We start from the raw sequence: 26,457 nt of genomic DNA on the forward strand, positions 1-26,457 counted from the left end.
GTCCTTTTTTTTGTTTTTGTTTTTGTTTTTTTTTAAAAAGGGCTACTGTAACGCCCACCTCTAAAATTCCTGTCAGCTAATCAATAATATCCTGAAAATAGACAGCAATAAATAATCATACAAAATAATAAGTGTTAAAGTGTGTGCACATGAAAATGCCATCTTTCTACTGCTACTTGTATGAGTTTCATTCAAAAGTACAGTGCATACTCTCTTAGACCAGCTGAGGTATAATGGCATATTATCAAATCTAAATCCAGTATCAGTAGCGCTGTAGCCAAATACAAAGAAATGTAAAATTAAAAAATTACATTTATGGATCATATGCATTAGTTTTGAAGACAGTATGGATTTGGCATATCTGCAGAAACTCATTTCAAACCAAACACTGACACTGACAACACAAGATTCAGAGGATCTGTTTCGTTCTTATTCAGGCTGTTCTCATTCACTGTTTGTAGGCTACATTTACCTACGAAAAGTGATACACCAAAATCCATGTATATCCCACATGATCATGAGCCAGTAATTCTTGTATTTCAGAGGGATGTGATCACATGACCAATGCGCTGATGGGAGTAAAGAAGGAGACTGGTTTGTAACTTTATTACAAAGATGTAATGTTAATCGTGGGCCATTAATTCAAAGGATATCATACTAACCATTCTATACATTGTTTAAAAGCTTGTTATGTCATCTATTGTGTCAAACGTTAGTCTGAAAGTGACTAAAGCAGTCAAGTAAATGTACTGGAGTACAAAATACAGTATATCCCTCTAAACTTAACTGAGTGTAATACAGTAGCAACAAATCAAACTAAATTACAAGTATTCTAAAATTGTATTCAAGTACAGTGCTTTCCACCACTTTGTAGATCATAACTTTAGTTTATGTTACTTTTAAGTTATTTGTCAATGTTGTCATTATCATTGTTTTGTTAAATACAAATTACTTAACCTTGCACTGCAGTTTTCAAGAGCTCAGCCGTTCATTCGCCTATCCTCCAGCAGTGTGGTATCCATCAAAAGAATTTACCTGAGTCCCTAATGTGTCTGGGCAATATGTGAAAACAGAAATCTCACAATGAGTTCAAACCTTCTGATAAATTGCATCTATCTATAATGTTTAATAATTATCTAAATTAAATTAAACAGGTGCAATGGATAACAAACTTTACTGATTTTAATTGTCAGTACATATGTACTCCAAACTAATTGCTCCAAGATACACAATAAACTTAGACACAAAATAAAGTCTGTCTCTCTTCAGCGGATGAAATCTTAAAAACATACCACTTGTTGCTGCAGTGAAAGTAAGATTTTTTTAATAGTGTCTTGTATAGGTTTAGTCTCAATTTTGCTTTTGAGATCTTTTTTTGGTCTCATTATTTTCATGCACACTAAATAAATGTCTTGTTTTTAATTCTTGGGAGATTTTGTTCAATTATAAAACAAATCTAATCTCTAAAATAATAAAATAATTAAGGTTTTCTTTGACTAAGATACGACTAAAATGTCCAGACCTTTGGTCAACTAAAACTTGGATGAGGTTGATTAAATATGATAAAAACTAGCATCATTTGACAGAACGGAAAACTACATTAAAAATGGCTGACAAAAAGAACACTATAAGACTACAGTTTGGTAGATTTTTTATCAGCATTATCAAATGCTTTTGAGAGTTCAATAAAGAGAGCAGCACAAATCCAGTGCAGACCATGTCATTGATTTACTTACTGAAATTGCAGCTGTTATTGTGCTGTGAACTGGGTGAAAGCCAGACTGCTGTGGCTTTTGGAAATTCAGTGAGTCCATTAAAGCATATTATTGTAGATTAACCAAGGATTGTAAGATTTAAAAAAAAAAGAAAAAAGAAGAAGATAGCATAGCTGGTAGTTGTTGAGATCACTGACATCACCACCTGTCTAACATGGCATATGGCACATTTTCCAGAAGCTGAAATTATATCTGTTAAAAAAGTTTGATTTAAACTGTGTTCCACACAAATTATAGAGGCGCTATGATAGAAAAAAATGGGATCAAGGTCATCTGAACCAACTAATTAGTAAACTTGTAACCCGAGTAGAACTTTGTGAACATCTACGCTGGAAACAAACAGAGGAGTTGCAGTCAGAAAAAAAAACCCCGGAGGCACTGGGAACTGATGGTAAAAACATGGTGCACCAAAACACACCCCAAAAGACTTGTATTTTCTCCTGAACTTCATAGTTAATGCTCTGTCACCAAAAACACATTTTTTCCTGTGATAATGATGTATGGCAAGCCCTGTTGACATTTTTCAGTAGCTGTCATAGCAATCCTAGCAATTCTAACTTGTCAGACTAGCAAGAATTCCAAGCCAACATGTTCATAATATAAATTTGAATAATAGCAATTCTAACCAAAAACCTACTATGACCCACAACAATCAGCTGTTTCTTTAGTAGTTGAGTGGTAAGGTGGTCGACTTGTGAAGGTTAAGAGTTCAGATCCTGTTTTTGCAGGAGTAATTACATTACTGGAGCTTTGCAAGACTGTCACTCAGTGTAACTCCTCCACCTCTTGTATCGACCCTCTACCTCAAGCATTTTTTTAAGCAGGTGTTCGACAATGTTTCAAGTCAAGTCCTGAAGATTATAAATAGTAGAGACTTAGATGGGAATGCACTAACCATTTACAGGCCAATAGCCAACCTCCCATTTATTAGTAAGATACTTGAAAAAATGGTTTCAGTGCAAATAAATTCCCTTCTTAAGGAGTATGGTATCCTGGGGGAATTTCAATCCGAATTTAGAACACACCACAACACTGAAACTGCTCTTACTAAAATAATTAGTGACCTCAGACTAAATTCTGATTAAAATAAGGTCTCAATACTTGTCCTCTTAGACCTAAGTGCAGCATTTGATACGACTGACCAAACATCTTAATCGCTCGTCTTGAAAAGTTGGTTGGTCTTTCTGACTGTGTGTTAAACTGGTTTAGACCATACATTAAAGGGAGGAAGTTTTACATCAGTCTTGGAGATCATGGGTCTCATTCATGAAAAGTTAGTAAATCTGTGTGTAGATTTGCACATAAAAGCTTACTCTACTAAAAACCTACTCAGAATTCAGGAACGCTGCGGGAAACTCAGATTTGATTGTAAACACGTGTGTATGATCATGAATGCCAATCCATCGTAAAGTGACAGCGTGCTCCCGGTAATTAGCAATTAGCATAAATCCCCGCCCATGAATAGCCAATGACCACCATATAAGGAGGTGTAGGTGAATCCAGTCGACCTGTCAGTCATGGCGCAAACAAAGAAAGAGAGAGAAAGAAAAAAGATTTTTTCCGAAGCGGAGATCGAAATAATTTTGGGTGAAGTGGACTTAAGAAAAACATTTTATTTTCTTCAGTTAGTAGTGGTGTGACAGGGACAGGCAAAGCGAAGGCCTGGAGGGAGGTAACAGATGCTGTATGTTGTCTCCGTGGTACAAAGAACCATGTCAGAGGTGAAGCGTAAATGGTTTGATATGAAACTGGAAGCAAAGAAACGCATAAGCACACACACAAAATACAGCGGTCACCAAACAAAAAGAAGATTCATTTGTGGGGTTTTGAATGAAGTGGGAACGGGAAACCAGAGATGTTTTGTGCGTATAATGGATAAACTCTAAATCAGTGATGGCTGTCGGAATGTAGAACTATTTAACATTTATTTTAACAAATGATACGGATAACATATAGCCTACAGCAGTTTTGTATGCATCGTCTTCAAATTATTACAAATCTTAATAGCCTAAAGCTCTGTTTAATACAATGTAAATTAAACATTTTTCAAATCAGATTTATTCATTCAAATGATCAAAAAGAACAAACAAAAAAAAACAGTGTTGTCTCAAATAATTGTTTCAGCTGGTGCGTGCTTCTTCGTGGCTCCACCACCTGCTGCCCCTGCTGAACCCAGGCACCGAGGCCGAAGAGGCTGTGATCCGGCTATCCTTACGGATATTTTTATTATCATCATTCAACATGTAGAAAGAATGTGTAATCTATTGAGTTAATTTACATAGATAATTCACGATCATGAACCTAATCTGGATCTTAAACCTGCTAATTGCCAACTAATTTAACTAAATGTGTTATATTTTTAATATTTTGTCATGTTTAGATTACGTGTTTCAAAGGCATCTGTGTATTGTGTACATAACAGAGCACAATATGAATTAAAATTGTAATTTCCAATAGTGACTAGCAATATTTATGTGCTTTAGGCCTACTTAATTTGCACAAGCACTACGAGTGGTCAGGAGCAGGAGTAGATTTTGCTACAAAAAGATCGGAACTACTAAAATTTTGATGAATGTGGACATGCATGTAAATTTCAAATTTTACACACAAATTCCTTCTGCTCACATTTCATGAATGAGACCCCATGTGTCTGAGACACATGACCTCTGTTTTGGGGTTGCACAAGGGAGCTGTCTTGGTCCATTGTTATTCTCACTGTACATGCTGCCACTTGGTGACATCATTAGAGAACACAATGTTTATTACCATATTTACGTGGACGACATGCAACTGTACATCTCTGCTGAACCAAACGATGCTGCAGTCAAAAACAAAATAAATGGATGCACAATAATTTCTCAAAGTTAAATGAAGACAAAAGTGAAATCCTGCTTGTCAGCCCTAAAACAAAAAGAGAAATGCTGTTTAATAATCTGGTGAATTTTATGCTTCTTCTCCTTGTATACAAACTCCTAAATGGGCTAGGACCAAGCTACATTGCTAACTCCCTTGTTAACTATTTGCCTCAAAGAACACGGCGATGATCTGCTGCTGGTTTATTGGAGGTTCCCAGCAACAGCCAGAAGAAGATCGGGGATGCAGCGTTTGTCAATGACATCCCAAAGCTATGGACCACACTACCTATAGATATCAGGGAAGCTAGCTCCCTAAATATTTTAAAAAGAAAACTAAAGACATATCTGTTTACTTTAACCTTCAACTAGCTCTGACTTTCCTAATACAGGTCTGAAACTCTTTCTTTTAAGTTTGCTGCTCCTCTTTTAAAATCTTACTTGACTTTATGATTTATAGTTTTACAATTCTATGACTCTATGAATCAGTTTAGCCATGTTTAAAGATATGATGTAAATTAGGGGTGACCCCGAATAGTCAATGATTTTGTGATTCGATTCGGAGAAGTCTGAGTCGACTGCCAGTCTCGCTGTCGCAAAAAGTGGTTATGAAACAAGACTACCATTCTGACTATATTGGGGTGCTCACTGCTGCTGAACATCTTGTTTTGACATAGAATGTATTTGTTTTCTAGTAATTCATGATATATAGCCTATTTTGATACAAACATCAGCCGAATTTCTGTTAATAAAAAACTGAAAATGACACATGCGTTTAATCAGTAGGCATAATCATTACTACGCATGAATAACTACACATCAATAAATCACACTTTACTACGCATGAATAACTACACATCAATAAATCACACTTGACCAGGTGATCAGATGTCAAGTCTACCTGTGACCGACTAACTCATTTGCATCTAATCCCATCTTTACATTGACTTTACATGTAATTCACTTCTGCGAATAGTTTTTTTTGTGCCCAGAACACAACGTTAGAGGTGTATTTGAGCATGTGCAGTGTTTAGCACTGAATTTGGGATTTGGAAATAAATATTTTTCATGTACATTTGAGCTAATTGAAGAGAAGACTTAAAATCAAGGACTGCAAATCTACTTGTGTAAATACATACCACTAGATTTAAGAGTGGCATTTATTTCCCTTTGGTCAAAATTAGGGTGAAGTGGGAGTGACAGTCATAACACATGCACTTAATCTTTCCAACATAGCAGCAATAAGGTCAGACACACACTTTCATGCATTCTTTATTCCATTATTTGCATTAAAACATCCATTGTGCTGCCTTCTTGCAACAACTGCCTCATGTATGACAATCTGTTTCACAACATGTTTAAGGCTTATTTAATCTGTTTTACATATTAACAAAAATCTGAATCTACTAGCTTCATCTGCTTTACAATTGCATATTGTGATTCCAGTGTTAAAATCATTGAGACTAGATGGCCCTGTGTGAGGGCTAATATGTATAGAGAAGATATTGAAGTATATCATTACACAGGATTATCATACAAACCAGCTTTAGAGACAGTGTAAATCTATCAACATTTAAACTGGAAAACCTTGTAAAAATGTCAGTATCAAAACAATAAACAGGACTAAAGTTGGGTCTTCATTTCCTTTAAAAAGAGGAGCTAGAGGAAATATACTAGAGATGATCAAGGGCTTGTGATCCAAAAACATCTGCCTGACATTAGCTATAATCAGAAAACACTAATACTCAACTGACAAACCACTTCACATCGATACAAGGATCAATCATACCATCATAACAGATTGCTATGCAAATCTCTCTCCAACATAATCCTTCTCTGAAAATATGTTCAGCATTTACTTCAATTTGGTAGTGTTGTACCTGTTTTTCTGTGTGTCACTAAACCTTTTTAGTGTTTTGCTTTGCAGGAGGAGAAGAACAAATGATTCAAATACAGCTGATACAAGTCGAAATGTCCACAACTATGAGAGGTGACTGGCATGCTTACTTCCACAGTATTCCATTTCCCCATCGTGGTTCTCTCAGATGTCTTTGGAGTTAGAGCTGGGATAAGAGGAGAACTATCACAGGGCTCAGCAGACAACAGTGTTGGTAAAAGAGTGCATCCTGCTCCTATTGCAGGCAGGAACACATGGCTGACAGTGCTGGGATGACAGTGGTCAGGTTGAATTTGGTTTTCATACCTTACTGTCTTTTCAGTGTTCCCTAAACTGTCTGGCTTTCACAGTGATTGACTGATTGATTCTCTGATGAATAGCAGCAGTTATCAGCCCCCCTGAAGACCATGAAAGCCCTGCTGGAGTCAACAGGCCTGGGTGAAATGTTTACAAACATAAGGCTTTTTTTGTAGTGTGAAATGACTGATAACACCTAAACCGAGAAACAGCATGTTCACTTTGACATGGAGCAGAGTTGACCGTTCAGTGTCCTCTGTCTGCAGGTAAATCCAGCACCATGCTCCCCAGTTTGAGTTTATAGTACTGACTCAAATGTGTTTCCATTTGAATCAGTTGTCAAGTCTTATTACCACATGATCTCCAGGTAACAAAAGTATAGCCCCAATACCTGCTGCCCTCTCTTCTATTGAGGTAAGCTTCTGTACCACCCAACATTTGGGATATTCATTGCTGTGTTGCTTAGTGGCAATTGATACAATTTACAGATACAGTAAGAGAAAACTCTGATGCATACACAACATGACCACAATAATTAGACCGGGTTACAGAGCAATATTACTTCTTTAACAATGGCTTTACCAGGTGCTGAGTTGTCAAGATGCGTTTGTATTCTGCAACATAGATTGTTAAAGTCAGTTTACTCAATGACCTGCTGAAGCGTCCTACAAACTGTTTAGGTCCTGTGGTAAATTCAGCATGGAATGCATATAAATGACCCACCAATCACAATCTATTGGAATAAACAGGCTTTCATGGTGTATCATTTGTACGATTGTGAAGAAGCAAACCAGTCATAAACGTTGGCATTTTAAGTACTTAAGCTGCTGTCTGTATGCTGAATTTACTGGTGGCTCCAAATTATTCAAGAAATGCAAGTATTTTCTCCGAGAACTGTATGTGTGCCAGTGAGCAAGGCATATTGTAAATTGCTTAATTTCTCTATGAAGTTTGGCATTACTGTGTTCCTTCCTGTATGACAGGGTAGCATGCATCAAGACTACATGGATCACAGCTACAAAAGCCAGATGTGCAGAGGCGCACTCTGGTTAACAGCTTTCAAACACACACGCACCCACTAAAAAATAAAGTTCTACCTGCAATTAAGAAACACATGGAATGCACATAACAAAAGAAACCAACATATACATATCCAAACACAGAAAAAAATCATTACCTGAAAGTATCTGCACATTAAAAGTGCAATTGTTTGGTAAACCCTGAATGGTAACTTAAAAATACAGAAAAAGTAAAAAAAAACTTTAATTGTATGTTGACGTGCAAAATACTTCTTCACTTTGTATAAAAGAATACAAAAATCAAGCTTGGACATTGCAAAGACTTGGTCAAAGGGAAAGCAAGGATTGTGGGAGAAACAGAGGGAAGAAAAAGGAAAAGAAACAGGCTGAAGCTCACAGTGAGGGCACACAGAAAGTCAGGGAGGCAGAGTGAGGAGTGGAGGGAAGGAGAGCTGAAGATGAAAAACTGATGAAGATTGAGAAACAAGTGCAAACACTGCCTTGGCCTGGGCTCACTGGCAAACTGTGTCCACATGAAGGAGCACCGGCCAGGTTTGGGGGACAGCACGTTAAGCAAAAGCTTCACTCCTGGTCGGCACTGGCCTTACTGTCGGCTGCACCTCAACAATCTAAAATCCCCTCCTCTTCTGGACCACTACACATTCTCTACCCTGAAATGGCTCCAAGGAAAGGGGAGAACAGTATGATCAGCTTAATCCAGTCCTACCCCTATGCAAAGACAGGAAGTTGGGAGATGATAAGGAGGCGGCTTCTTGAGTGTGTTGAGATGAACCCTGGCCTGGGTGCGGAGCTCCCCTCAGGAGGTGGGAAGCTCAAAGGAGATGAACTGCTTGAGTCTCTCCAGGTACTGGGCATACAGTTCAATGTCGTTGTGGCCAGCTCCCTCCACCCACAGGGGCTCAACGGCACGGGGGCAGCGCTCATACATGGCCAAGCCGTGGGAGAAGTCGATCACCTCGTCCTCCGTACCATGGATCACCAGAACTGGGGATGCCACCTTGGACACCTTGTCAATACTATGGAGGGGAAAGTGAAAGAAAGAGATTAAGGGTAAGTATGGAAGACAGACAACATGAAAAGGCAACACTAAGCTAAGAATAGAAGAATGGGTCAAATCATTACAATCTTTAAGGGTGTGCTGGATTGGATTGGACAGCTGAACACTTGAGATTTAAACACATTGTTAAAATGGACTACTTTGACTTATTAGCCCCTTTTCCACCAACATTTCCAGGAACTTTTATCACCAGGAAATTTATCTACCTGGGTAAAATAATTCCTGGTAATCTGTGTGGTTTGCGTTTCCACCGCACCTCAAAGTTCCGGAAAATGTATTCATATAGATGATTCAGCATGTGCCCTGTATTTGGCTCCAATGTATGCGTTTCGGCTATGAGCTGAAACGCGTCCATTTCACTGCTGCTGTGCAATCCACTATATTAAAAGTATTACAGTATACTTATCAGTGAGTGCTGTCAGGTTTTTATACGTTGTGATTTCTGTGATTTTATGGACTACTGTCATTACCTGCATATATATCTCTCTCTCTCTCTCTCTCTCTCTCTCTCTCTCTCTCTCCCTCTCTGATTACTGTTAATTTATTATGCTGATCTGTACGATATCTATTGCACGTCTGTCCGTCCTGGAAGAGGGATCCCTCCTCAGTTGCTCTTCCTGAGGTTTCTACCGTTTTTTTTTGGGGAGTTTTTCCTTATCCGCTGCGAGGGTCATAAGGACAGAGGGATGTCGTATGCTGTAAAGCCCTGTGAGGCAAATTGTGATTTGTGATATTGGGCTTTATAAATAAAATTGATTGATTGATTGATTGCTTATTAGTAACAATTCACTATCAGCCGAACTAGCGTGCTGTCCTTGTGTAAGACATAATGTTAGTGTCGGTGGATAAGAGACTGTGGACGGAGCATACTGAATATCACTGTCTACATGTTTTACATGTTCATGCTTACTGAACACATGTAGTGATAAAGTATTGGCTTCTTAAGGGTTAATGTCAGTTACAGTAACAAGTGTAGCTGCTGTCAACTCGAGTCATTTTCAAGTTATCTTCACTTTGTTTCCGCCGCAGCCGCTTGGCTGTTCACCGGTTACCGTGTCGTATAGGCGTGTGTGTGTGTGTGTGTGTATGTGTATGTGGAGGAGTTCAGCGCAGGCACAAAAGAACCGATACCGTGAGCGCTTATCAATACTATGGTCTTTGATCATTTATCCCCGGTAATAATTTAGTACCGGGTGTCAGTACCCATCTTTAATCAAAACACAAAGGAAGTGAAGCTTGTAGAAATGAAATAAAGTTTGCAGTGGCTGCCCGTGCCAGGAAGTGCGGAACGCTGCAAGTGTGAGTCCACTAATCAGCGTTCCTCGGCACACAGCCCCGCCCCTCAAGAATTCCGGGTAATCTGAAAAGGCCTACCCTCCAACTAGGTACTTTATTCAGGGAAAGTTTGGGGTTGAGGGAAAGTTTTTCCGCCGGGTAATTTAGGTGGAAACGTACCGAGGCTTTTCAAAAGCCCGGGTAAATGAGAAAAGTTCCTGCGGTGGAAAAGGGGCTATTGTGGTGGAAAACATAGTGCACTCTCAATATAGAGTACAGCTATTTCAGACTCAACTTTTGGGATTTTGAAGTCGGCAAGTTGAACTTAGGAATTCAAACTCAAATTTATAAGAACGGGATAAACACAGTATACTAAATTTTTACAATAAAAAGGCATGGCAAGTGAATTTTCTGACGTTTCCAATGTAAATGTTGACTTTAAATTGGGCTAATACTTGGGCCTTGACAAATGTTCAGTCCCTCCCAACACAAGTGCAGACAAGAACACAGATTGAGAAAGACCTTAAATCTAACCATGGAAGTCTAAAATAACTTGTGACAACCCCAGGATATGATATAAATGACGTATTTTATCCACTGTGTCTACAATTTCACCCCCCAGTGATAATATTTAAAAAAGACTGGCAGACAGCTATGTGTGCTAATACACACTGCACCAACCTAGTCTTAAAATGTTTTTTTTTTTTCTTCACATTTATAAATTCTTGACATTCAAATCTGGCATGTTCTGAATCTGATGGGCCAATATGCATAAGATTCATCAGTTGATGGTTCTAATTCACAGAGCAGAAAACCTAATCAGTAAAGGGTTTTCACTGCCTTGGCATCGTGTCTACAGAGCACTGGGAGCAGGGGCATAGCCATCATTTCAGAAGTGAGGGAGACAAATTGTTCAGAGTCTATTAAGTGATTTATCATCCTCTCGCATTCAATTGCACCTCTCCTTAGCAGCTAAAGAACCACATAACCACAAACAGCCACAGTACAGCACCAGGGGACTGTCTTTAGTTTTTTAAAATTATATACTATCAAAGTCTAAAGTTTTAGCTGCCAAACTCTGGTTGAGTTGACACAGAATGACCCTCGAGCATCTAAAGGGTAAGTAGCCAGATAATTAAGTGCCAAATACCTGCCTGGTTTCTCCCTGTCCCTCTTCTATCTATTGCAATATCATGGACAATATATGTGCAAAGCAAAATTTATAAATAGAATTAAAAATAGTAGTGGTGACATAGCTGTGGAAATTAATTGCAAAGTCACTTTTATGCTATAGATATTATCTCTCAGCCAGTTATAATCTCTCCTCACCTGTGAAGACCCTGCATGATCATCATCACTTCCTAGCATGAAACTAGCTAGCAAGTGATTTAACATTGGTAACAATAACATTAGTATTCTTGTTAACTAGCTTAACTTGATATATTGGCATCTATTAATTAGTCATCATTTAGCTAACATTATCTACATGCAAAAGCGTTACTTTTGCAAGGTTTTTTGCTTCTTGTTGGCTGGTTTGCTGAACATAGTTAACACACAGCGGCACACTGCCCAGAAGCACATGTCTTGTCTGTGCGATTGATTCAGATACCAACAGGACAGCATGTGTATGCTGCATGGTGCGTTTAAAGACGGCTCGGAAAAACACGTTACCACATGATAAAAACGAATTGAATGGTTGTAACGGCTGTAAAAAAGTGCGGGGGACACTGATAGTTCCTGAGGGCCGCTGTGCAAAAACAGGCTTTTAGAAGATTGCTGTTGGGATGTATCAGAGTTCTGCATGTCCGTCATGTTAGCCAACATGTCATAGTCAGACTCTGGGTGCTTTCACACCTAACCTTTTTGGTTCAGTTAAAGCAAACTCAGATCCGTTTGTGTGGCTAGTACGGTTTGTTTGGACTGGTGTGAAAGCTGTCAATCAAACCCTGGTGCAGACCAAACATCTGAACCAAGACCGCTCAAAAAGGTGTCTTCCAAACAGACTCTGGTGCAGTTTGTTTGTGGTGTGAAACAAAACGGACCAACTACAGGATTTTATGATAGCAGATATATTTATTATTGGTTTAGCTGTTGAAAGCATGCTAAAATCATATATCTGCTGATCGTGAAATTTGTCTGCGATCTCATAATTGAACCTGATAAAGGCCATGTATATCTCATAACCTATTTGTGCTAACACATATATGTAACCATGGTAACACATGTGCACATCATTGGGGATATTTTCCCTGATTAAAAAGCTGTAAAAACTGCCATCACTTTATCTGACTCTGTGAAAAGTGTGTGATGGGAATCCCACTGTATTAAGCCCTGAATCATTACTGTACAAGATGCCGTCCTTCCACCCTGTCTCTATTTGTCATTATTCATAACATAAATAATAATAATAATAATAATAATAACTTTAATTTATATAGCGCCTTTCAAGAAACCCAAGGTCACTTTACAATACATAGTAATGAAACAATGACACCAACAGCACAGTACAACACAACACAAGCAGTACAGAAAAGCAACAAAACTATAACAAACAGAAGAAAGTAGAGAAACTGTGTGATGGTACACTGGGCATGATATGGAATATGTCAATGATTTGCAGTCTAATGATAGCCTACTAATAATGCTTACAACCAGCTAAACTTCTGTCAGTCATCAGAATTTGACTTCCATACATGGGTCCTGATGATGCAGGGTGACAAACGCCAAAGCTGTCCAATCAACGAGTTACCTATCAGTTTGTAGAACTGCACGTTTTCTCCTCTTGATTGATTTGCAAAAAGTCGGTGTGAACAGGAAGCAAACCAAAACTAAAATGCAAACATGTATCATATTTTCCCTCTGGTGAGACCAAATGAACCCAACTGCAGGTGTGAAAGTACCCCTAGTTCACAGTGAGACCAGACTTTGGGAAGACCACAGTGGAGCTGAAAATGCAATAAGTGTGTGGCTGCATTACTGTTTTAAGAAGAGATGAACTGGTGAAAATGTCAACAGTGTTGTTATCTCAAGGCATGTCAAACAGAAGCAAAAGTGTTTGTTTGATCAACTTATCTAAACTGACTTGTAGTCTTTTCCTATGATACGGTGGCCCTTACAGGATCTCTTCTGTTGGGTTTTTCTTTGTTGAAGACCCCCTGTTTGGAATTAAGGGGCCCTATTTAGATGGTCTAAAGCGGACGGCGGAGGGCACATAATCCATGTCGCAAGTGTCATTGCTATTGAGATGCAGACGCAGTTGTCATTTTCACACCCTGCGCCCTCTTTGTCTAACTAGCAAATGAACTTGCGCTTCTCTGGGTGTGTTGGTCTAAAAATGAGGAGTGGTCAGGCACAGTCATGGCGTGTTGTTAGTTAGATGACGTAAAAAGCAAATGCGCCAGTGACCAACAAAAACCTGGTCTAAAGTCAACGGCGCAGTATTTCGCTGTTAAACAAGTTAGTAATATGCGTCTCTAGGCGGGTGCACAACACGCGTGCACTCTGCTCAGACACACACGGAGCAGCCACACATATGCAAAAGATAACAAATAAAAATATGATTACAATGTGAAAGGTTATTATTGTGCACATTAAAATATTTATCAGAAATACGTCTTAATGGTCAGTTATTAATCAGAATGATCTAATCGCAGTAATAATGATCATCATAATCCGGGAGGTCCAAGCTCGCAGTGTCTGAATATACATAACTGCAAGCAGACCTCCATGGGCTGATGATGCATAGCCTGTAAAATGAACTTGTCTTTCCCAATTGAATTGTGATCATTTTGGCATGTAAATCACAAAATCAAAGATGTGAAAACGTTTGATAAACTTTAATTTGACATAAACACAACAATAACCAGCTTCTGTTAACTAAAAACGTAAACTTATAGCCCTACAAGTAGGCTACAAATGTGTATGTAAAAAAAGCTTTTAGAACGTAAAACTGATCATCTTGTCAGGAGGAGGAGGAGGAGGAGGAGGAGGACCCCAGCTGCGCAGCCAGCGCGCAGCCAGACCAGACGGGCCCGGGTGCAGCCATGGGACCAGCCCTTCCTGCACCTTCAGGCAGGGGGGTTCAGGATGCTAGAGAGGGAGCTGGGCTCTCTAACCTCCCGGGTTAAAATAAAATAAATTGAATAATTTACAATTTGTTGACAACGTTTCTCTCGTCCGCGCGTGCTCTCTCTTTCTCTCTCGCAGTCTCACTCTGTTTCTTTTCTTTTGACTTTTCTAAGATGACAGATGCTAAATATATACTCCCTATCTGATGCTGTGGCTGTTTGTGGTTGGCTGAGAGGGATGTGAACCTATTAGTTTGCAGCTGTGTTAATCAAATCAGGTTGGGTTTCCATTACGCGTGCCAAACGGTGGCAATCCCCTTTGATCTGACATCAGATGTGACGGGACAGTCGATATAGATACATTTATCGTCTCCTCAGCTGTAAAATGCTCACTCTTTCCAGTTGGTAGGTCTGCCATCTAACTAGCTCTCCGCCGTGTGCTCCAATCGTGCCTCTTTTAAAGGGAATGAGAGGTGACACTCTGATTGGCTTATTGAATGATACGCCCAAAACACACCCATGACTAATTCACAGAGTAAGTCCAACCCTTTTAGGCGCTGCACGCCTGGTGCTCTGCATTTTAGACCATTTAAATAGGGCCCAAGATGTTTTTAGTCCAAAATTCTTAATGCATGAAAAAGCTGGCGCAGCAGCCAGCCAAAAAACAGCAGACTACTGCTTTACTGCATGGCAGAGGATTGCTGATACTGTGAGGGAGGGGGTTTGGCAGAGCAGAGGGAAAGGTGATGACTGCATCAAATGAGGTGTCAGACATTATGACATAGATACCAGCAATCAAATAAGGCAGCAGACACTACTCACAAAAACACTTGGAAGTAGTAGTTTAATAGGTCATTGATCTGAACAAATCAACTTATACATCAGAGCTCATAATATAGTAGGTTATAATACAAATTATCCAAAATCTTCAATCTCTGTATTAAAAAATAGGAGAAAATAACATAGCACAATAAATCAGATCACTGACCATTTTGTGCACGATAATATCGGCACGTCATTGGTATCTGCCAATATCGGCTTTAAAATCAGCTATCAGAATCTTCCAACATGCTTTTTCTTAATTTGCACAATGAATGAATATTACATACATTGGAAAACATTGTATTTCATGTTTCCATCTGCTGGTGGGCCATCACAATAAGAGTATGCATGTATAATATAATGTTAATTACACTACAGAAGACACTTGAGGATCAATAAATTTAGTTGGGTAAGAAAGTGAATAAATCAATATTGGTTAACAGCCAAATGAAGTGTTACATATCAGCATACCAGCTATTGGCAAAAAAATCCAATATCATGCATCGCTAGTTTATAGATGTCTTAGATTATAACAAAGTGAACATATTGTCATCTTGGTAAACTGAGGGAGATGGCAAAGCTGTAGCTGGCTAAGAGCTAAGGAGGGATGTGTTGTTATTCCTGCTGGTGAACAGGAGAAGACTCACAAGCGGCTAATACAGAGCTTACATCAGGTATCTCACTGTTTTGGCAATGGCTATGGCCCACAGTAGCCTGCGTTCAGGTTACCAATAAAATAACAGTGAAAGCTAACATCTAACCATCTGCTAAAATTGATTGTATTTAAATAAACACGAGAAGTTTGTGCTGTAATATGTGCTCTATTATCCACCTTTGTATTATGCGTACAGATACATCTTAGGTCGTGTTATAAATAATGTTATTACACGGCTCTATTAAATGCTGTATTCTGATTGGTCAGTAGCGGCATTCTGCGGTCTGATATTACTGTGTAATGACCGCTGCTAGTAGCAACGGTCATTACACACAGTTGCTATGTAGCCCAGCGTTGCTAGGGATGCTGCCCTGCAACACTGCAGCTGTCAAACAACTTCCGAGGGAAAAAACAAACAGAAGTGGCTGATTTTAACGGATGCCGCTGAAGAAAAAGAATACCTACGGACTTTCTCTGCCAAAAACAAAAGAACCCGGAATTGAATACACACTCGGCAGTCATGCTTAATGACATTTTACGCGAGTTTTATGCCTCGGTTCAGTCCACTAAGCCTGGGTGAGTACAAAACTTTCACCAAAAGTTGTGGAATCCGGTCGGTTTTAATGCACTTCGCAGAGGCAGACAACATTATTTATTTAACTGATAATTAGCCGTGTAATAAGCGGGATAATGTATAATGAGCCGGTGAATACTGGGAAAATAACTCCCGACAGGGGAATAGAACCCCGACGCGCAGCGGAGGGGTTCTATTCCCCTGAAGGCCAGTATTCACCGGCTCATTATACATTATCCCTTACTTAAAAAAACCCTGATGAAGACGGTCTAGTCGAAACGTTGGTATTTGAATAAAAGAAAATATTTTTAGAGTGTTCGCCTGACATCTTTTTTCAAATTTGTATTTTTTCGTCAATGGTCAGCACCTCGCCAACCCTGGTGTGCGCTCCTCCTCTCTCTTCATAAATAATGTTAAACACATCTTTCCATAGAATTGTTATATTAATAGAGTCTTCCCACTTATTAGAGGTATTTTTTTTTAATCTAATTTAATTTTATATACTTTATTAATCCCCCTGAGGGGAAATTCAGTTTTTTCACTCTTTTGTCATTAACACACAGGTCCGAAAGACACACAAATGCACAAACAGGACCTATACATGCACGAAGTAGAGATGACAAAGTAGAGAGATGTCAGAGTGAGGGGAGCTGCCATAGACAGGCGCCCCGAGCGGTTAGGGGGGTTCAGTGCCTTGCTCAGGGGCACCTCGGCAGTGCCCAGGAGGTGAACTGGCACCTCCCCAGCCACCAGTCCACGCTCCATATTTGGGCCGGATGGGGACTTGAACAGGTGACCCTCCAGTTCCCAACCCAAGTCCCTATGGACTGAGCTACAGCCACCACTTGATTGGAATGATATTGTACTTATCTAAGTTATATTGACTGGTCTCTAATATATGGGCAGCATACTAATTGTTGTCTTGGTTTTTTAGCTATAGCATTGTTTCCCAAATGTTGGATGATCATACAGTAATTTTTATTACATTCTAGTGGTGTACATAAAGGACCATCTAATTGTGAGAATTTCTGGAAGGTCATAATCGTATTGTTGCTATATTATTTAATAATTGTTTATTTATATAAGGGATATCCTCTATAAACAAACTGCTAGTAAACCATAATATTTGTGTCAACATGTTATCAAGTTTATCTGGTGGATGATATTGATACTGCAGCCATTTTGCAACAGCATCTTTCATGAAAGCTGACATCAAGGAAAATAAATCATTTTAGCTGGATGAAATGGGTGACTTTTAACTGAACGTAATAAATACATAATAAAAGCTGCATTGCATTAACTTCAGTGTCATTTTCTTAGTAAATCTGGTCCTCGGAGGCAAAACTGGTGTTCAGAAAAAATGTTAAGCAGGCTACACATTTTGGTCCTCAGGCCTTCATGAGACTATGTTCATATACACAATCTTTCTGAGTAAAGAGTTTTTAATCCTGTACCCCCGTAACTAAGACTTAATGGTGTGCCAGAACATTTTTGAAACTGCAACACTGTGTCAAATAATTTAAAAAATACAGTATATATAAAGTGAGTATGCTACACTTTAAGTGACTGCTCCACAGCCAACTTGTTGCAAAGTTTGCACCCTTTGTCTTAATATTTTATTTTATGGGGATTCTGAAAAAACATTCCAACGCCCTATCATATGGGAAGGCCTCTGGGACCAAGGAAGACAGGGACCATTATGGAGATCCTAACATAAAGAAAATGTGTAGTTATTTGTTGTGCTTTTCAAAGTAATGCTATTTCCCTGTTAATCATCAAAAAGTCACATTCACAGTTCACAATGGAAACAGGGACAGCTAGTGCAATGCTAACAAGGAGGCTCAGGCATGGGCAGAGGTTAGCCCAGCAGTACTTCTGAATGCCCCAATGAAAATATGATTTTTGAACAAGTAGTATCATCCTGTAGAGCAGCTGACTGCAGAGCCAAAGCACTGAGGGCCCCAAAGACGTCCAGATCATGGAACCTCCTGTCCAGGTGTGTTTCCAGGCCAGTTATGTAACCTACAATGACAGATCAACATATTTTTAGAGAGAGCCTACACCGACCCTTACTACAGTGATTAAGGGCCAGGTCAAAGACCCTGCAAATAATAAAATTGTGTTTGACAAGGAAGGGAAAGTTCACTGTACAGAAATGTAGGCATTTACCTCCTGCAGGATTCTGGCCCACTGCTCCTCGCTAGGCACTTCTTGGACATCTCGCCCTGTACGTATGTTGAACTCTCAACGTCTTTGGGCTCATCGGGGTTCTAATGGAGGCGGGACAGGAATGATCCAGTGAGTGGAGTCTGTCCGGCCTCTTTGATGCTCCTAAGAGTCTGAATTGTGAGAGGAACCTAAACTTGTACTGCTGCTACAAATCTGTACTTAGCACAGAATGTATGGAGTCACTTTGCCACTGGACATCTTCTCCCCATTGCCTCCTCTGCCAGTGCACCAAGGGACAGCACTCAGGTTCCTCAATTGGGGCTTGATGGTCTTGTGCAAAGAGAGCTAGTGTGTCCCAGAGATGTTGCAATTACAGACATAAGGATTATTAGTTAATGAATAACTACTACAGTATCAGATTACTGTACATTATTACCTTAGACATAATAATTAGTATGAATTGACAGACAATAAATACAATGGTCTCAAACTACTATTACTTTATTTCAGGTCATTGACACCCAGGGTGGTGGATGCTGCCTTGAGTGCTGCAGTACACTTAGCTCTGTTTCTGAAATAAAAATTAAGTTCTTAAGGTGGTCCCTGAACTTGGCCATCAGGCATGTGCACAGACAGATCCTAGGTGGTGCTCAAGCGCCTGTCCTTTTGCCATCTGACTAGATAAGTGCCCTTTTTAGCGAGACATTTCTTTTTCTGATTTAGTATTTTCGTTCTTAAATTTGGCCCATGGCATCACTCCTTCATTAAAAGCATAATGCCTGACAACAGCATGTGAGTTTTTATTCTGCCAAACTGCAAGAACCCCTGCCTCTCCCTCATTAACTTACCTTGTCACAGTCAACACAGTTAACACACTTAATACTTGATACATCCAGTCTAATTTAGGCAATAACACATCATTAAGCTAAACAACAAGTAAGCTAGTCTGGCGTTAAAACACTCCGTCCCCCTCCAACTCTCTTACTGTTTCCAGTTCAACAAGTGCCCGGAGCGAGCAGAGACGGATGCTGAATTTCTTTCCCACTTCCACATGTCTTTAAAAAGCAAAACTCTCGCGGTTTGGTGCTGCACATGCCTTGTGCTGCAGGCGTCTGTTCTCTGGGATTCTTTAAGAATATTTCAAGCTTATTTAGAGGATAATTTTAAGTATTAGTATAGTTAACTATTTAATGAAATCACAGTGGTTTTCAAGTTAAACAAACTTCACTATTTACAAATTCTTGGGCGGTGGATAGAATTTTAAAAAACATTAAAGGGAAATTTCAGTTTATTTCAACCTGTCTCCTATCATCCTAAATTTGTTTCAAGTGACTAGTGACATAAAAATAATAGTTAGCATGTTAGCCGTTAGCCTAGATACAGCCGGGGCGCATAGTAGCGTCAGACCTGTTAAAACGTAAGTGAACGGGCAACCTTCAAGTGCAAAGTTAGTCCACTAAACAAGCTTTTTTTCCACAAAGACCGCCTCATATCGTTAGGATAAATGTCAGAGAACATATAGAAAACGACATGTAAACGTGTTGTCTTACCTTACCGGTGTGCTGCCATGTTTGTTTACCATTTAGCTCTGCTTTCCAAAGCGCGGCCGAAATATCGCGAGAACAAGCAGCGATCTCATACCGTGCCTGAAATCTCGCGAGCTCTAGATAAAGCCCAGCTGGATACTACTCCAGGTGGAGGTGTCTCGTCCTCGGTCACATCCAGACCTTGAAAATAAGGCTGCAACCGGTCCCATTCCTTGCAACAGAGGCATTCCTCTTCTGTGGGCACTGGGGCACAGCATTCACAGGTACACCACCAATCTCCAGAGCTACGCAGCCTTGCAGCAGCCATTCCTCCTCTCTCGTCCTCTACCTGTTGCGCCTCTCTCTCTCTCCTCCTCCGTTCTTCAATTTCACGAAGCTCTTCGTCAGTGTATTCTGGCTCAAATAAATAAGGGCGGCCATCAAACTCTGCAAAATCAAATTCCTCCTCCACAAAGTCGAAGTCTGGCAAAAAGTCAGCCATTATTCTATAAATCTTTCATAAAATAAATGAATGAACTTTTCAGGCTACTGTCCGGTTCTGCCTTCCAGCTGTTGCTGCTTGTTCTCGCGAGATTTCAGGCACGGTATGAGATCGCTGCTTGTTCTCGCGATATTTCGGCCGCGCTTTGGAAAGCAGAGCTAAATGGTAAACAAACATGGCAGCACACCGGTAAGGTAAGACAACACGTTTACATGTCGTTTTCTATATGTTCTCTGACATTTATCCTAACGATATGAGGCGGTCTTTGTGGAAAAAAAGCTTGTTTAGTGGACTAACTTTGCACTTGAAGATTGCCCGTTCACTTACGTTTTAACAGGTCTGACGCTACTATGCGCCCCGGCTGTATCTAGGCTAACGGCTAACATGCTAACTATTATTTTTATGTCACTAGTCACTTGAAACAAATTTAGGATGATAGGAGACAGGTTGAAATAAACCGAAATTTCCTTTTAATTTCATTTAATTTCTCAACCAACAGGAAATTAAGAATTCAACTGGTATTAAACTGGTGATTAAAGGGTTCTGATGGGAGAGTAACAAGAGAAAATATAAAATAAGCCTTATTGCAAGGCCTGAAGAAAAGAACCATCTTTGTAAGAAGCTGAATTTGATGTAAATGAACCAAACAGACCCCCAAATGACTCTTTTCTCTTCAGCACTGTTAACTTCATATTGAAAAACTCTGTCAGTACATCCATAACCATTTAAACCTCAGTGCAGAACACAGTCCCTAATTTATACACAGTAAAACGTGTTGACTCAGCAGACAACATGAAATAAGACAAGTTGATCTTCAATCTTGACATTGAGAAAAAGGGAAAAGGACTTTTATGAGCCAGTAAAGGCACTTGAACCCACCAATGATTGCCTCATGCTCCAAAACAACAGTGGGCTCAAAGGAGTCCTTCAGTTTGATGCCTGTAAACAACAAAATGGTTAGAAATTATTTGAATATACTCAAGTTATATTACTATACACGTGCTGTTGAAATGGGAACCTACCAGATGCAAGAGTGGCCTGGCATCTGATGCTGTCCTGGCGCTGCTCCATAGTGATTAGGGATGGGTCACGATTTTCGAATTTCGAATAGTCGTTTTATTTTTGAAAAATTGATTTTTTAATGCGACTATTACTATTCGCTGTCGGTACTAATTATTATGTCTCTTGTGTATTTGACTGCTCCAAGCTCAGCAAAAGCTCTCTTTGACCTCTCTTAGGTGCAGGCTTATTATGGTTCCTGCACAGTCAAAAAAACACCTTAAAAAGTGAAGCAATCATGCTCAAAATATGAATAGGAACATTTATTTTTATTTGTGATCATTTTTAATCTTGAAATTACATATATGAGATGAAAAACAAAAAAGAGAAATTAAAACTTTATTCCTAATAGTTTATACATAAGAGGGCACATGCAGATACTAAATTTAACATGCTTTCTGTGGTACATCAAAGGCTTAAAGTGAAGCTTATTGAGCAGCTCTGGATAAAATCCAGTGCCTCTACTAGGCACAGAAGAATAGAAATGAGTTATCTGCTTTTCTGACCTTCTCTGCATTTATATGTCTGCTGTCAATCTCACCTGTTGCTTCTGCCCAAACTGGCTCTTTCCACAGCAGCATGTTGGCTGCTGTCCTCCTCCTTTCCCACATCTCACTCTTCATCCCCTACAGTTATCCCTTCCTGACCCTCTCTTGCTGCTTCAGCTGCCACAGCAGCCCTGGCTGGAGCCTGGAAATATTCTGAACAAATTAACTGAAAAGCTAATCACACTGCTCGGACTGTGAGCTTCCAAATATGTGTTTTAAGTTTGTAGGTACTCTGTTTTGTTAATACCTCTGGTCCCTTTAGAGCCTTTTCAATTTTCATTTGGAGTTTTGGACACATTTGTGCAGAGGTATACACGATACTAACCATCTATGAACTCTATGAACTTCGGACTGATTCTATTCAGGAATTTGGCCAGCCATCTTCTCTGTGGGGAAAAGCCAAAATCAATCCTTCCTCCCGCGCAGGATCATGTTTTGATTCTGACTGCATGGAGAGGAGGGCCAGTCTACACATGGCTCATTTAGGTGTGTGTGTGTGTGTGTGTGTGTGTGTGTGTGTGTGTGTGTGTGTGTGTGTGTGTGTGTGTGTGTGTGTCAGGGGCGATTGCTGAGACAACAAGGGAGGCTGAACTTCCCCCAAAATTTCATAGAAGAAATGGTCAAATATGCACTATTGAATTTACATTAAAATAAGAATTTACATTGCATTAAACGTGCGCTAGGATGCGGTTAACATCATAACTATGATGTTAAAACATCAGCTGTTTATCACCAGTTTTCAAACGCGACCTCCCTGTCATACATTCTTGTGTCAGCACGGTGGACGCGGAGCCTCCGAGCATTCCTATGAGACAGCACTGAGCAGGTTTTTTTCATGCAGCAAAGCGAGACGGTCACTGGATAAATATGACAAAATCGTCACTTCCAGGGAGGCTCAGCTTCCGTGGGACCTAATGGAGCGGTAGGCGGGAGAGGACCTAATGGAGCGGTAGGCGGGAGAGGACGCTCAGTGTATGCATGATGATTGGAGGAATTGTCTTAAGGCTGAACCCCTTTGTGATTGACAGCGCTTTGGAAATACACACCGGCATTAGCGAATGGAGTCTTCTGACGGAGTGCCTTCTGGAGTTCCTTATTTCCATAAGCGATATAGCTCATTTTCTCCGTTTGTACAGTACAGTTCAGTTGTTTAAACCCATCTGAAAATCTTTGAGGTGTGTTTTGCTGTGGTTCTGTGGCATGAGTGTGGTTGAAAAACGGCTTCAATTAAATGTTCCTTTAATAAGTTACTGCCTCGCTACAATATGACAAATTTCATGATGTCATGTTTTATGACTTAAAGTGAGCTTCCCCTGTTTGAAAGACCAGCAGCCGCCACTGTTGTGTGTGTGTGTGTGTGTGTGTGTGTGAGAGTGTATGTGTGAGAGAGAGAGAGACAGACAGACAGACAGACAGACAGAGACAGCGAGAAAAAGAGAAACAGAGACTCATTTTGGCATAATGGATTGTATAGTTGCAATGGTAAAAGATTTTCATGGTACGCTAACCATCTTAGAAAATATCGCGGTATCACAATATTACAAAATCTTTATTATCAGGAAGAATGACCCTTAAAGGAGCGAAGACAGAAGGATTATTGTTGGATGAACAAACATTTTATTGCTATCATTACAATTTGAAACCATTTTGTTAAAGCATGTGTATGTAAAAAGTCTCTCCTTAAAAAATACCTAAAATAAAGGGGAGATTTTTTTCAATATTGTAGATAAGCAAATGTACACCATATGATAACCATCAACTTTTATATCACGGTATACCTTAAAACCGAGTAAATGTGCCGTGGAAATTGGCAATATGGAAACAGATTTCTTCCCCTAAAGTAGAGGGGTGAAACAGGGCTGCAGCCTCAGCCCCACCCTGTTTAACATTTATATTGATGAAAACCGCTAGAACAGTCAGATATCCCTGGACTCAGCATTTCTAACACAGACATTAAATGCCTCCTTTTTGCAGATGATCTAATATTGTTAGCTCTATCTAAGGAAGCATTAAAACAGCAACTGGGTCATCTACAAAACGTCTGTCACACCGGGGCCCCGACAGTCAATCTAGAAAAGACTAAAAATATGGTCTTCCAGAAACAACCCAGGTGTCAGGGAAACCCAATCAGATTCCTGCTGGGCTCCACTGACAGAGAACCCACACACAACCACCTACACATATCTGGGACTAAAAATTACCTCAACAGGAAGTATCAACCTGACTGTTAATGATCTCAGAGACATGGGAAGCAGATATTTATATGCTATGTAAAAGTTTTTCAACCAAAGATATACCTGTTAGAATCTGGCTCAAAATATTCCAATCTATAATTGAACCAACATTACTGTATGATAGTGAAGTGTGGGCTCCTCTTGTAAATCAACAACAGAAGTCCTACACACTGACAATTCCATTTCAAAAAAGTCCATTAAATTGAAGATTAAGAGAGAGAAACAGAGAGAGACAAAGAGAAAAAAAGAGAAAGAGAGAATGAAAGACACAGAGACAGACAGAGAGAGAGACTGAGAGTAAGCTGCAAAAAGAATGAGCTCCTGAACACTTATCAATAAAAGATCTGTAAAGATAAACACCTTGACAAGGATGACCCTCTGCTTACCATCACATACCACACCAAAGGAAAGATCATGATACAAGGAAATGAAGGTAACATGGATTCATTTGAAGAGGCATTCCCCTTGTTTAAAAATGAGGTGGACACCAAGAGAATCAATGCCCTCTCTGACAGTGAAGATGATGAGAGCCCAGCAGAGAACCCCACCACTTTATCCATCTCTGCCCCTCTGACCCCTGCCTGCTCCACCAACCAGATGAAGGAGAGTCTGGCCCTGCTGGAGCTGGACTATGCTGAATTTAAAGAGCAAACTCAGGCTAGGCTGTCTGACCCCTCAGACAACGCTCTACAGCACCTTAAAGAGGAGTTCCAGCATCTCAAGAGAGACAACCAGACCTTGGCATCTGACTTCGGACTTCTAGACTTCGTCTAGAGGCACTCAAACAGGAGAACAGTGTACTCCTTGCTCAGCTTGCCAATGGGAAGGATCATGCTAAGAGAGAGACAGGAGCCTCACCAGGCAAATCCAACACCTGTCAAACTCTCATCAGTTCCCACAATGAGAAGTACAGAGACACATACTCTCCTTGCCAGTGACGCAGACCCCTGCCTCGTCTCTATCCCACCTTCTCTGCCCAGCAACACCCTGGCACCTGCTGATCCAGCCACACAACCAGCTACCAACAGCCAGCTCTGTCCATCCCAGCTTTCCTCCACTCAGCATGAGGAGCAAGACCAACAAGTGGTCCTGCTGGTTGACTCTAATGGGAAATACCTGGACACAAACTAGCTTTTTCCTGTTAAGAAAGTGCTGTCTAAACGCTGCAGCACCACAGGCCAAGCAATGAAGCTATTGAAAAAAGAGATCCTCAAGAACCCTGAATGTCTGGTGATCCACACAGGAACAAATGACTTGCACCGCCTCCATAAGGACACTGCTGAGGCAGTGAAGAAGATGGCGGAGCAGGCCAGTAAGGAGTTCCCTGACACCCGCATTGTGGTCTCCACCCTGCTACCCAGGGCAGACACTCCTCCTCATATCATCAATGATATTAATATGGAGATCAGAAGAGGATGTGCCACATTACCCAATGTCCACCTGGCCCTCCACCCAACCATTGGGACATGGGACCTCTATGATGGACTCCATCTACAAAGAGATAGGGTGAGGATATTTGCAAAGTCCCTCAAAGACATGGCTCTAGGACGCAGCCCTCCAACCCCCACTTCTACTCAGGGTTTTGGAGACCACCCCAGGCCTTCTCCTCTCCATCACCACCCCAGGATCATCCCGCCTAATGCAAGGAGACACAACAATTCAACGTGGGCCTCTGACTCCCCGTGCACCCACCACCTCACAGATGTGGAGTGCAGCCGGAGGGGACTGCCTTCCCCATCCTCGACCTTTTGCCCGCCGACACCCTTTGCAGCATCAGCGGCGGAGACATGCCGCGGCACCTGTCTTCTGAACTAGGAGACATCAGAGAGATGCTACAAACCCTCTGCACCCGGCTTCTGTCCAGCTAAGATGCACATATTCAGAACACAATAAAAAGGTAGTAGTCAGTACAGTAGTAAGTAGCAGTGAAAACAGTATGCTACCATAAAATTTCAAATCAAATTATTATCCAGTGTAGTAACTGTATACATAGTTGTAGGTGTTTTTATATTTGCCTCACTATATAGGTTCATTTTAACTGTTTTTAAATGCGTTTGTTTCATATAAGCTGTTGGAATATTCAGGGTCTCCACTCCTCTACCATTGAG

General features: G+C 40.3%; 1 protein-coding gene and 1 long non-coding RNA gene across 3 annotated transcripts in view; both read right to left on the reverse strand.

The window, feature by feature from the left end:
• Positions 1-5,887: 5,887 nt before the first annotated feature.
• abhd17c (abhydrolase domain containing 17C, depalmitoylase) overlaps positions 5,888-26,457 on the reverse strand; it is a 53,123-nt gene continuing 32,553 nt past the window's right edge. The window contains exon 3 of one of the 2 annotated variants that reach the window (XM_050041526.1): positions 5,888-8,877. In XM_050041526.1, the coding sequence (XP_049897483.1) occupies positions 8,658-8,877 (220 nt within the window). In that variant the 3' untranslated portion in view covers positions 5,888-8,657. Of the gene's footprint in view, positions 8,878-23,062; positions 23,454-26,457 lie in introns of those variants that run through there. The other variant, XM_050041528.1, reaches the window with a different exon arrangement.
• LOC126388711 (uncharacterized) lies at positions 15,086-23,017 on the reverse strand. Its single transcript, XR_007569779.1, has 4 exons — positions 21,531-23,017; positions 21,388-21,447; positions 18,481-18,825; positions 15,086-18,333 (listed from the first exon to the last, which is right to left on the reverse strand). It is a non-coding gene; the product is annotated as an uncharacterized LOC126388711 (long non-coding RNA).

The sequence above is a fragment of the Epinephelus moara genome, chromosome 1 (genome assembly GCF_006386435.1).
Source record: "Epinephelus moara isolate mb chromosome 1, YSFRI_EMoa_1.0, whole genome shotgun sequence".
NCBI classification, from domain to species: domain Eukaryota; kingdom Metazoa; phylum Chordata; class Actinopteri; order Perciformes; family Serranidae; genus Epinephelus; species Epinephelus moara.